This window comes from Lissotriton helveticus, chromosome 9 (assembly GCF_964261635.1).
Source record: "Lissotriton helveticus chromosome 9, aLisHel1.1, whole genome shotgun sequence".
NCBI lineage: Eukaryota > Metazoa > Chordata > Amphibia > Caudata > Salamandridae > Lissotriton > Lissotriton helveticus.
The window spans coordinates 532,851,035-532,864,281 of record NC_136070.1 but is presented as its reverse complement, the minus strand read 5'-3'; the positions used below and the strand labels follow the sequence as shown (position 1 = coordinate 532,864,281).

Here is a 13,247-nt window from a genome sequence, read left to right as displayed (position 1 = left end):
CAAACACCGCACCAAGGCAATCCCTGATCTTTGTGCTGTCGAATGACCCAGCCCTGTCACAAGTGAACAGGAGTTGGGTGTCATCGGCATAAGACACGATCTGGGCGCCGAAGGATTCCGCGACTTCCGCCAGAGGGGCCATAAAGATGTTAAACAGCATAGGGCTAAGAATGGAGCCCTGCGGAACTCCCACCTCTAGCGGAGCCATATCAGCGGAAAAAGGAGGCGCCCAGACCGTTTGTCGGCGGTCGGCCAGAAATGATTTTAGCCAGTTCCACACCGTTCCACGAAGGCCACACTCCCAGAGTCTTACAAGGAGGGCATCATGGGGAACGGTGTCGAAAGCCGCCGACAAGTCAAGCATGACTAACACGGCCTTTCCCCCCAGATCGAGTACTTCCCTGATGGCGTCCGTGACCTCCAGCAGAGCCGACTCCGTGCTAAAATTAGTACGGAAGCCGGACTGCGAGGTGTGCAACAGGTCGTTTCCTTCGATGAAGCTGGAAATTATCCTGTGCACATAACGCTCGGCCACTTTTGCCATAGCAGGGAGCAGGGAGATTGGCCGATAGTTAGCATGAATCAGGGGGTCCAAGGTGGGTTTTTTGAGCAGCGGAAGAATCATGGCTCGCTTCCAGGCCTGAGGCACCTTCCCTGTCGACAAAGATGTATTCAGCAGGGGGTTCACCAAGATGTTAATGGCGGAAGCCACTTTCCCTAAGCATTTAGCCGGACATGGATCTAATGGAGAGCCGGATTTCAGGCTAATCTTCTGGCGTAGAGTTTGGACCACACCAAAGCTGGTAAACTACAGGTCTGAGCTGCAGGAAATTGTGAACTACTCGATTGTAGGGAATATCCCCTGGTTTCAGCACATAAAAAACGAGTTTTTGCGTTTGGGACTAGCCAACCTGTGGTTTGATCCTGCGACTGCTTGCTCCACGGTTTCTCGGAAGCAGTTACTTTCACTGTACCATGAAAGCAAAATTGTGGCACAGAGACAGGGCACACAGTCTGGTACCCTGACCGACTCCTTCCTAAAGACCAAGGAAATTTATAAGCTGGAGGGAATCCTAGATGTTATATTTCCAACTAATACTAGGAAACTGTACCTACAGTGGAGGTACGGAAGCCTACCAATCCGAGCCTTCACTAGCAAGTGGACTGAGCCCTCCCTGAGTCACTGCCCCGGGTGTAATTATGACCAGGAAACTGAGTTGCACATACTGTTTTTCTGTCGAACTTATGCGAAGGCTAGAAGGCAGTGGATAGTTCCGGCCTGCAAAAATCTGGGCTTTACTCTCTGCCTGCAGGCATATAGGGTTCTCAAAACGGACCTCTCTGGCATGATAGTGTTTGCGGTAGCCAAATACCTGGAAACCTTCTGGCAGAAGAGAAGACGTTTACTATCCAGGGTTGCAGAATAATTGTATAATTTTAAACATTATCAACATGTAATTATCTTTTTAACATTTCTATTGTTTCTATGGACTAATTACAGCTTCCTGTATGATGATATGTATTAAGGAATCATGCTACTGTTTTAAAAAAAATCTGATTAATTATCCGGGATGCAAGTAATTGTTTGATCTGTATAACTGTTGTGTTTTATCTTTTATGGCAAATGAAGCTGAAATAAAGATGATGATGATGATGATAACAACTCGGGTCATCATCTTAAAATAGCTTAATCATACACTCACGTAAAACATATGATACTGGTCTTGTCCATCATCACCTACTGTACCAACTAATAAACCAGCCATCACCAACTGAACTAGCATGTAATAACAGTAGCATGGAAAACTGTTGAGGTTTGCCATATACTGCTCGCCAACTAGAGAACTCTAATCTAATCCACCATTGCAGGTCCCAGCTACGTACGCACTTAACTTGCTTCTTTACATATCAAAATGCCATTCAGTCATGGGATGATGGCAACAAAGCCCCCCTAGCAGATCCCCTTCACCATTATTCTTTCTAACCATGCTTGCTCAGGACCAAAATCATTAAACAAAACTGGGTTGGACAGCCCAGTACAATACCTAGCTATGTAAACTACAATCATAAGAAATGCCTTAATGTGACATGTAGAGCTTCTCCAATGTGTTAGCCCAGTAAGAAACATAAACTTCATGTCTCTCATACTCCTTTCTCTACCACACTGCTAAGCGCTGTGCCCCATAACACAACAAATGAACATCAGTGGAAATCACACATGACATGGAAAAACTTACAACTTAGGATCATAGAACAGGCAACTCTCTTCAAACCACACAGCCTACTTGCTGTAGCTTGCTACTTAAATTAGCATTTTCATTATGAATGGCTAAAAATTGTCCCATTCTGACCAAAGTTCTTTTTGTACAATTGTTTCCATAATTTTGCTCAACCACAGAGAACATCAATTCCTATGGGAATTAAAATGGAACATGTGTTTGGGTCATCCAAAATACCCTTGTCTCTCCTTGACCAGTCTGCACGAAATTTGAAATTAAGAACCTGAGACTTAAGCTTGACGGACCAGACATTTGGGGAGTTTTGTTCAGGCTCATCAAACAATACTTATGTTGCTAGGAAAAATTCATACATTTCTTGCTAAAACGTGACTTAACCACAGCTGTGTAGAGTCTGTGATTACAAACTTATAGTTGTTTGAATGTTGCTGATTAAGGGGCCGATTATGATGGGGCGGTCCCTCCGTGCAGATTAGGATGTGACCGCCAGGGTGGCGGTCACATCCTCTATCTTTAACATTGCGGCGGGTGCAGCTTCAAGCTGCACCCGCCGCAATGTTAAAAATGCCTGCACGGCATTTGCGTGCACAAAGCAGCAGGCACCGCGCGGTGCCTGCCGCTTTGTCCACGCAAATGCAGGGGGGTACCATAGGTACCCCCCATGTGCACCCCCCAACCCCCTTCACCCAGGGGGCCCGCAACGGGCCCCCGAAGTGAAGGTCCGTATGCTTTTCCACGGCGGAAAAGCATACTTACTACTCCATCGTAATATGGCTGGCGGTGTCTGATAGACACCGCCAGCCATGTTAATGCTTTTCCGCCGCGGTCGGAAGGCGACCGCGGCGGAAAAGCGGAGGACAGATTGCAAGACCCACCAGCCATCCTAATTTGGCGGTGGGTCTTTCAAGCCTCCGTGGCGGTTTTCCCGCATCCTCCGGGCCGGCGGTGGCTTCCGCCGGCCCGGTGGATGCGGGAAATCCGCAATCGTAATAGGCCCCTAAATGTTTATCTGGCCACCACTAAACAATGCTAATGGTTTGGCAGCCAGTTCCAGAATGATTGTAAAAGAAAAATACTCGCTAAACTGAATATGTTATGACTTGGGCACCACAATCCAACCTCACACTTGATCAGGTAGGCTATTATTATCGTGTCTTCTTTATGCGGGCAACATAGTCCTAATCAGCCATACAAAAGTAGGGCTACAACATCTTGTAAATGCTACACAGGGCTATTCTGAAGCAAACTAAGCAAACAAACTGACCATAAACCAGGAGAATACGCAGACAATGACAATCAGTAAGTACAGGAAAAAAATGTGTACCTGGCCACGATAACAGTGGCCAGTTTACTGTACAGAAAACCAGCATTAGAGGTAAAGGCCTTGCCCTAGCAATCTCTTTAAAAGCACTAAACAGTAAACTCACTGGCCCATCTCTCCTACCTCTGGTACAAGTAATACGAGCTAAACTCCTGCCAACAGTCACTTATGGGAGTGAAGTACAGCGAGGTAGAGATGCAAAGACTCTTGATAATACAGTCATAGCTGCATACAGGATTATTTTTAGCCTGCCCAAACATACCTCACCGGCTCAAATTAGGCTAGGCTTTGGCATCCAGGAACAGCTCCTGGCAAGATAGGGGGCGTACATAACTACCTGGGACAAAGTTCGAAAATCCAAACATGGAACTCTAAATAATTATCTATGGAAGGAGTTAGAGCAACACTCGGCCCTTACCAGCTGCCAAGTATCTCAAAAGCAGCTTGGCGAATATTGGCTTAAATTAGCCATGGGATACCCCCACATATAACGCTTAAAAAACTGGTTAGGAAAACAATCAAACATCTTTTGTGGGTTGAAGACAAGGTACCCCTCACGAATAGGTCACAGGGCTGGATGACCCTGAACTCGTATTCCACACAAGCACCACAGAACTACCTTGAATTGGGTTATGCTAAAATTGCTAAAATTAAGTTTTTGAAGTACAGGTTGGGCCTGTTACCGGCATTTTCCACACTGGCTAAAGGATAAGAAAGGCTCCCTCTGTCGTTTATGTGGTTCAGCGCCAGAGGATATGCTGCATTTGTTATGCTCCTGTGATGAACTTTTGGAAGAACGAAAACCTCTGCTAAAATGCCATTTCAATCAGTGAGGAATACGCTTACGAAGACAAGCAGTTCTTGCCTGCTTTGCACCCCACAATCCACAGCTGAACTGTAGTCTTGTGAAGTTTATGAAGGTGGTGGAAAGGAAAATGCCAAGGCTTGATTCCTAATGGCCTATTAAATAGTATTATAACACAAAACTGTATTTATTTCCACTTAAGGTCGCCCAAAAAGTATACATTTTTATGATTTCAAAAAGAAAAGAAAAATTGCGTTTTATGATATACTGTTTTTACGGATGCTTGTAGATCTTGTTTGAAATCTTGATATTTGTACTGCAATGTTTTTTTTTTTTTTCACAACGAATGTACTGCAATGGTTTTAATTAACTATGCAAATAAAAATTACTTACAGTTGATCAGGGGGTCCTGAGATGTGGAAAATATCCTCTAAAATAAGAAAAATGTAAATAAATTGCGGTACTTGGCTCACTAACTGGAAGTGATACGGAGAGCCTTCTATTGGAGTTGCATTTGTTGGGGGAGGTTTATATAGCGCAAACTTGACCCAAAGGTTTCAGAGCGCTTTACATGAGCACCAGTTGCCTTACAAATGGACACATTCATTTTGTTAGGAAGTTATTTGCCCAGAATTACAGGATGTTGAGCAACCTTGCTGAGACTAGAACCCAGTTCCGAGGTCGACCGCTCTACCAGTTAGGCTACATTCTCATTCCCACTCCCCCTACTTTTGAATCCATTATGAACTGGCTTATAAATTGTTCAAAACTTTAAAAAAACAAAAAAAAACTAGGAGGCAGAAGGCTGTGCACAAAAGCTTCAGAGAGAATGGGAATAGCGCCCAGTGCCCATAGTACTTAAGCAGAGTAAGGTGTGTGTCTTTATGTCCAGTTTTCTCAGGCATTTGGGGTAGGAGATTCAACCTCAGACCTGTTTGGACAGATCATATTGGAGATGTTGATAAGATCGGGGCTGAGCCCCAACTGAAGAATGTCCATATTAAGCTTTTTTCAATTTTGATATAGTTCATGATAACTAGGTCCTTGGTATTATACTCCTGACTTTTACAACAGCATCAAAACTTGGCCAACAGACCTCACAGTCATATTGCTCTTCGCACACTAGCAGGCAGGAAGCAACTGATCTTCATACTGGTGAAATCCTTGGAGCTTTTTAGAGAAGTCACAGAACTCCATCTTCTTGAATTGTGATGAGGCTCCTATAGAGGATAAAGGTATGGGTCATATGTAGTGAGGAGAATTAAAAATAATGGTAATGTCTAAAGGTAACAAAAGATTCACCAGTGAACAAATACAGAAGTCTACATAGAATAAGTGGTTAAATGCATTTCTAAGGGGCAACTTTGTTGTTTGGCATTTTAGCATCTGGTCATAGTAGTAACCGATGAATGAGTGACATTGTTCCGAAATGTTGAACAGGTGAAGATTTTTGGAGCTTTCAAAAAAGTTTGACTAATTCATTTTGAATAGCGACTGGTATGGAATTCTCAAGCTTGAGTAAACATTTTGAAATATGTTGACCTAGAAGCTCTTGATTAGGCAACTGCTACTGCTGTGGCTGCTCCTAAAGAGGACACTTCTTGGAGTGGAACAAAGAAGGCTTGCCATACCGCATTTTGTGTGGATAAGCAGGTATTTTTAAAACTAATTTGCCATCTTTGGTAGAGTCAGTGACTGATTTGAAGAAAATTATGACCTAGGGTATGTAGCAAAATTTTTAGCTTTCTGTGTCTGTCAGAGCAGTTTGTTCTTGGGTTATCTCTTTTTAAGTCTAAAATATAAATGTGAATCGTATTTAATTCTCAAATGTGTCATAAACTCTAAAACCAAAGGTGTGGATGCTGAAGGATCAATAGTGGAAAGTACTGCAAACATGTTTAACTTTTTTTTGTATTACCATTTCATGCATAATCCATGTATTTACTATAATTTCCCAGCCCTATATAATGCGTGTATTTTTTCAGTAATCATTTTTTTATGTAACCTTAGTTTCTTGTTTTTAGTTTTGGTTTCGGTTTTTTAACATGTTTTGATGCCTTTCCTTTTATTGGTGGTGAGGAGCCAAAGAAAGTGTTTCTAATTTTGTCACAAGTTAGTTTCAACCAACTCTCCTTACCCGCTGCTGGATGGTCAATATACTTTTTAGAGTCACTTGGGACACGGCCTCTGCTCAGGTCTAGCAGAGCTAAAAAACAATTCTGTCATTGACACATTTTGTTTAAATGAGTGAATGAGGAACAGTGAAGACTTTAATTTAAAGAAGTTAACTTTCTCAAGCAGGACGGGGGAGGATAAATATGTAGGACCGCCTGCGGAACTACCTCAAAGTGGGCGATGATACCTCTGACGTCACATCATGCCAATCATGCTGCGTTGTCAATTTCAAATACCGGTACTGTCTATTCCTCATTGCTTTTGCTTACTAAATGCAAGCGATCTTCTCATGTTCGTACTGGGGACATACGATTGCCCACCTGTGAGGAGAGTTCGCCAAATGCATCTGAAGGGCACAAGCATAGCAAGCTTTTTATGTTGACTTATGAAGCTATAATATTTATGGTTTCCCAAACATTTCCCAGAGGAGTCTAGAAAATGTGTAACTATCTTGGGAAATTGAGGACCAAGTCATCGCCCTTGTCTCTGTGAGGATGGTTTTGTCCATTGATTTTTATATAAGATGGATCAAGTTCTTCGAGAATGCATATGCACTATTTCATCACTTTTGCACCAATCACAACTAGATAATGTTGTTTCTAAAGTTTGTGCCGAGGGCAGTAGGGTCCACTGAAATTATATGATACAGGAGTAGCAATGTTTTCTGCGTAAATATGGATTTGTTGCACTTTTCACGTCATCCACCATCCGTCGAAATCCACTGAAACGTGATGATTCTCCCAGACATTCTTAATTGATCACCCTTCAGCTGGTGATTGCTGTATACACGCATTCACGTGTTTTCTAGTTGTTTTAATACCCCCCCCTGAAATACTATTTAAATGAAATGGGGCGCAAAGAATGATTGCTTCTTTATCATGAAAATCTTTTGTTTCACTGTCCATACAAATTCGTGTTTACTCATCACTAGCACCGTTGTCATAGCAGCGCTTATTTCGAGCCGACACTCCGTTTAGAAGAATACCAAACGTTTTGGAAGTTTTTAAGTTTTATGTCATGAATTTTAAAGTGTAACTTCTATGCAATATAGCCGTATTGGCTCTTTCCTGTCGGAATTACAGTAAGTGTGTATATGAATTATTGTGTTGAGTGCAGCATAGAATATGTTTTACATTAACTGTTTTAGTATGGAATGTACGCAGGGCAGTGATGATAAAAAAGGTTTTCCCATGGTCTTGGCAAGGCAATAACGTTAATTTTAGTGAATAACATTTTGAATAGCATCTCCTAAATTAGCAATTTTTTTTCTTGCAAAACCAATGTATTTTCTATACTGTATAGTATTGTGATTACCTATGTACCAATTTGTGTTGTCCCCACAAAAACGCAATGTAATGTTGCCATGGAATTGCTGCCTAATTGTTTTTTCATTGAAGAATACACCATTTTATTTTTATTTTTAAGTTATTTGCTTTCAATTTTTCATATAATTTTTCTTTCCAGTAACACTGTTTAGTCAACCATGCTGCATTTGCTGGTCTTCAATTGCCCCACAATCCCTGTGGCTTTTTTCATGAGTCCTTAGTGCTATATAAACTATCAGTTTAAATGAGACAAGCCCTGCTTGTATGTAGGTACCAGTTAACTAAATTAGACGTAGGTAGGAGTGGTGTACCCCATAGATGGTAACTGAAACGCTGTGAGAAAGGGAAAGGCCCCTCCAGCCAAGGGTATTCTATCCAAGGGGAACTGGGTGATTTACGCCAATGGGCATTAAACTACAAGTTCACAAAGTCGTGTACCTTATGTAGACGGGTTGTCTTAGGAAGACCACAACATTATGGTATTGCAGTCCACTGTGTGCAGTCCAGCCTTTACCACGCCCACTTGGCCTAGTCGTTCATTTGATATGTTTTTCTCTTTCAGATTTTCTCTTCAAGTTCCTGGTGATTGGGAGTGCCGGCACGGGCAAGTCCTGCCTGTTGCATCAGTTTATCGAAAATAAATGTAGGTTACACATGCCTTACTTTTGTCTTGCATTCCCTCCCCCAATTTCTCCGTAGTTTGCTTCAAGCCACATTTTGAACATTTCTTTGTCAGATTTTGTCACTATTTCCTGTTCCTGTCAAGTGTAAACCATCTTGTGTGTTTTCTTACTTTAATGAGTGGTCTGTTTGAGAGCCCCTCACTATATCAGCTGAACATATGCAACCGTAAAGAGTGTGGGGCTTCTGACTCAGGCAAAGCCGAATACTCCCACACAATCATTTTGTGGAAATGGCACTTTTTAGTTGGCACACATTTTTTTTTACCTTTGTGTGTGCCTTTTTTAGGTTTCGCCCTGGGCGTTGCAACTGCGTAGCAGTTGCTCCGCCCACGGCGAAACCTCATGATCCTACATAGCGACGTTGGTTCCGCCTCTGTCTCTCATTGGCTAGCTCCATAAATGGAGGCTAGCCATTGGGAGACAGAGGCTGTCAATCACGCTTTCTCGAGAAAACGCGATTCGGGGAGTTTCTCGGGCTTTTTTTAAGTCCCGCCCCTTTGTCCTGGGCCGCGCTGTGATTGGCTGCCGGCCCGGGACACCCCTGTGACGTCATTTCCCGTGCCGCGCTGAGATTGGCTGGCCGGCCCGGGACCTGACTGCCTCTGCAATTTGTGTCTTCAAAAATCGGGAGATTGCCCCTTGTTTTTATCGTTTTCGGGACGCGCATGCCGCATTTAGAAGCTATTTGGGACATGCCAAGTTGAGCCACAGAAGTTAGCTTGTTTCCCTGCTTGACTGTGAAAACTTTCGTGGCTTCAAAAATCGGGAGTTTGCCGCTTGTTTAGCTTTTGTCGGTTCGTTGGGAATCTATTTCCTTCAGTCTTAGCTACAAAACCAATCTAACAAACCTAGAAGAATTGAAAAAGGACTACATTTACCTGCTGAGATCCTTCTAATGTGTTCAGAACTCGGAGAGAGTCGTGAATCTATAGTTGACGGTACAGAGCTGAATCCCGCCTCCTCCTGGAGCCCAGCTCTTACTTTGCCGACTCACCGTGTAATCTCATCCGATTCAATTACCAATACCCCGCCCACTATCATTCTAACCCGGCTCACGCACGACCCTTTGGCTGACCTCAGATTCGCTAATCTGGGCCGAAACACTTTCTTTCCTCTTTAGGGAGGCGGCCTCGTGCTGGGCCCGAGAACTGTAGTGGTAAGAGCTCGGCGCGGATAAATGTCCTACTTAAGAATTGTCCGGGCATCCTGCAGACAGCAATTAATTTAACCTGCCCTACCCCATCCACTGTAAATTGATGAAAATGTTGCTTTTGGACGCTGCTAACGCGTTAGCCCCTTGGAGCAGCGTTAGCATGGTCTGGGGGATTCCACTCACGGCCAGGCCAGCCCCCCCCCCTCCCCCCCCCCCCGCCTGAACCTCGCAGGTCCCACCCGAGGCATTCATGCTCACCAGCTGAAAGCAGCATCTTGAAGGAGAGCGCGCGGTGTCCTGCCCTGTGATTTGAAGCGACGCCCCGCCCCCCTCCATACCTATTAGCCAATTTCGCCTCCATGTCTCCGTTGTCGGTGGGTGACAAGGTGGTGGGCACTGTTGTGTCTGCTGGCGGTGTCGAGATACCACTAGGCTGGGCAGCGGCTTCAAGGCGCCACCCGTAGCAGGTGGTGTAGAAGCACCTGAAGCGCCGCCCTAGCGCCCGGTCAGCTTCTACCCGCTTCCCTGGTGTCTTGGGGTAGCTTTCTGTTGTCTGCCTGCTTGTGTGCACAGTCCAGGACGAAGATCTGCAGGTCTGCGGACGCACTGGCTGTTCCCTCGATCGAGTTTCTTCCCGCTGAGACCTCACGTCATCTCTTGTGCAGTCGCTTTCTCTATAGGTAGCACCACGAGTCCTAAAACAATCAGAGCCTCCAGGCGCCTCTCACTTGTGCACACCGACGGTCTCCAATCCAAGAGTGAGGTCGCTCGGGATGAGCCTGCAGGTTTGGGGTGCACCGCCCGTAGCCCGGCCGCCCTCCTTTGCCCGAGTGATTCTTTCCTGCTGTCACTCTGTCCGGTGTTGTGAGCGGCGTCGGTCCTCGGAGCAGCGCCGTCTCCCTGGTCTGGCACCTGTTGCTGCTCTCAACTGCACGCGGCCGCCTTTGTGTTGTGTATGTCTATCTGTGTGTGTCTGCAAGTATGTATGTGTGTGTGCCTCTGACAGGTAGGTTATGGGTTGACAACCACCCGGCACTTAATTAATCAAGTGGGCGCTATGGTGATGCGCGGACTGATCCCTCCCCGACACTAGCGCGCTGCCCATTTTCTGCCCTCACATATTACGCAATTGTTTTTAAAGCGATAGCTTGAGATTACGGGCACGCTGAACAGTTTCCTATGCTGGCGACAGACAGACAGCCGCTCCTCTCTATACCAAAGCAGGCGGTTCTTTTGCTCCCATCAGTCCGAGGGCGGTAGATAGCGCCCGGTGACAGATCGCCGCCTCCTTCAGCCCGGCGTGTTCAGAGCCTTCTCTCTTCCCTCACACTTTGAAGGTGCCTGCTCCGGGCGCAGTGGCTGCGCTGCTCCTGCGCGGTGCTTGCGCTGTCCCTCTGCCTGCACCTCCATGGAGCTGCGATCTGGCTCGGCGCGAAGCTTGCGAGCCTTTGGGGTGCGACGAGAGGCGCCCCGCAATTCCGGCTCGTGAGCTGCTGTCTGAGCTCCCAGCGCCCCCACTTGGGTATAGGCTTAAGAAGTTCCCGCCCCCGCGGGGATGTCATATATGATAATGAGGGTGCGATGCCGCTGGGAATCCCCTGTTGGGGAGACCCCCTCTCTCCCTGGTAGGCCTGGCATCCGCTGCATGCCCAGGTTTAGCCCAATCAGGCAGCGACCTCCCACCCGCCTCGCTTCTCTCTATGTAGCGCTTCTCCTCCGTCTCTCTGCAGTCATTCACTGGCGCTCCCCGTAGCAATACAGGCCCCACGTTCAGCCATAGTCCAATGGATCTAAGTGAGCTAGGGCAGACTCAGGGGCCCCTCACCACATTGCGTCTCTTTTGCCCTTTCTTTCCTCTCACGTCTTCTCTTCACCTCATACTCTCCCTCTTCTAGGCTCCCATCTTCTCTGTTTTGCTTCTTTCCCTTTCGACTCCCTCTTCTTTCTTCTCACCCCTGTATCTATGCCATATGCGCCTCCCTCCTTTACTGTGTCTCCTGACTCGTTTCTCTATTCCGTGTCTTTTCTTTATCCATCCCTTCGCTCACACATCCCTCTTTCCTTTATCCCCCTCATATCACGCATTTATATGTATCTGCAATAAAATTCCACCTCCTTTCTTCTCAGCCCACTCACATCTCAGCCTATTTCCATCTCCTAGTTGATTGTCACCTCATTTGATTGCTCCCCCTTTCACCCTCTCTGCGCCTCTCTCCATCTCAGCTTCTCTATCAGACCATTTCCCTGAGTCTGTGGTGGGTACTGTGTGTGTGGCGGGAGGGAGGGAGGGAGGGGGGGGGGGGGGTTGTTATTGGAAGTCGGCAAATAGGCCAGAACTTTTTTGAGGAGGGGGCTCAGTCCAACTAATGGAGGTGTCGCTTTAAATTCAAACTATGGGGCCAATACCAGAAAATAGTGATAATTCAGCATTTTAAACACACTGAATGCAGCTCATAACATTGCAGCAAACCTGTTTTGAGGGATTTGACCATATTCATAGGCTACTAACACATCTTTAACAAGCATTTGCAATGCAACAGGTCTCGCGTTTACATGAGTTTGAGCTAATGGCATTGTAAATGACAATGCCTTTTATTTATGTTTTGTTTTTTGAAACGTAAATAAAACTCTTTGTCATTTACAATGCCAATAGCTTAAACTCGCGTAAATGCGAAACCTATTGCATTGCAAATGCTTGTTTTTTAGTTCTTTGTTCATTTGAAATCTTAAAGATTTTTTTAAAGAAATCTAGCTAGTCCCAATAACGCGCCAGCCATCTGAGTTTCCAGTGGCACACTTAGTGTAGGGGATGTGCAACAGTGACATAAACAAACCTCACCTGTATAATGCAAACATGTACCTACAGTTTTAAAATATGAAATCTTTGCCATTCAGGGAAATACTCAAGGCCATAAAAGAAGTACACTTTCTTCTTAATTGCGGTATGTTTGTTTTTACGAAACCTTAAAGTTGCCCTGGGCAAACCGGTTTGTGAACATCTTTTCTTTCAGGGTTAATACAGAACAATTTGAAAATTGCAGCGAGTAAAAAGAATTGGGGACAAATCTCATCCTCTGTAATGTACTATATGACAGATAGATGCCGCAGGATGTCGGCATTCTGTGGTCTTCAGGCTACTCATTAGGTAGTTTTGCCCACTAGTAAAAGTGCACATAGAAGTGTGGGTATGCAACATCTCATTTGGCAGTGCAAACTTTTCAGCTACAATGTTTCCAACTGCACCACAGCATTTATGTTTACAACGCCAGATTCAAATATGACTTATTGAAAATATGTAAAAAATTAAGTGCAGTCATCATTAAGAATTTTTTCTAATGTTTCTTTAGCGTGAAGGTGGTGCTTCAAGACTTGCCTCTGTTTCTCTTCTCAGTTAAACAAGATTCAAATCACACAATAGGCGTGGAGTTCGGCTCTCGAGTAGTGAACGTTGGTGGAAAGAGTGTGAAGCTTCAGATCTGGGATACGGCTGGGCAAGAGCGCTTTCGGTAAGGAAATCTGACCTGATCAAATAAACTTAACCCTGCGTA

The 13,247-nt window shown here is 45.1% G+C and overlaps 1 protein-coding gene across 1 annotated transcript in view; it reads left to right on the top strand.

The window, feature by feature from the left end:
• RAB4B (RAB4B, member RAS oncogene family) overlaps nt 1-13,247 on the top strand; it is a 222,034-nt gene that overhangs the window by 125,719 nt on the left and 83,068 nt on the right. Inside the window, exons 2-3 of the mRNA XM_078660396.1 lie at nt 8,426-8,506; nt 13,091-13,205. Of these exons, the coding sequence (XP_078516522.1) occupies nt 8,426-8,506; nt 13,091-13,205 (196 nt within the window). The remainder of the gene's footprint in view (nt 1-8,425; nt 8,507-13,090; nt 13,206-13,247) is intronic.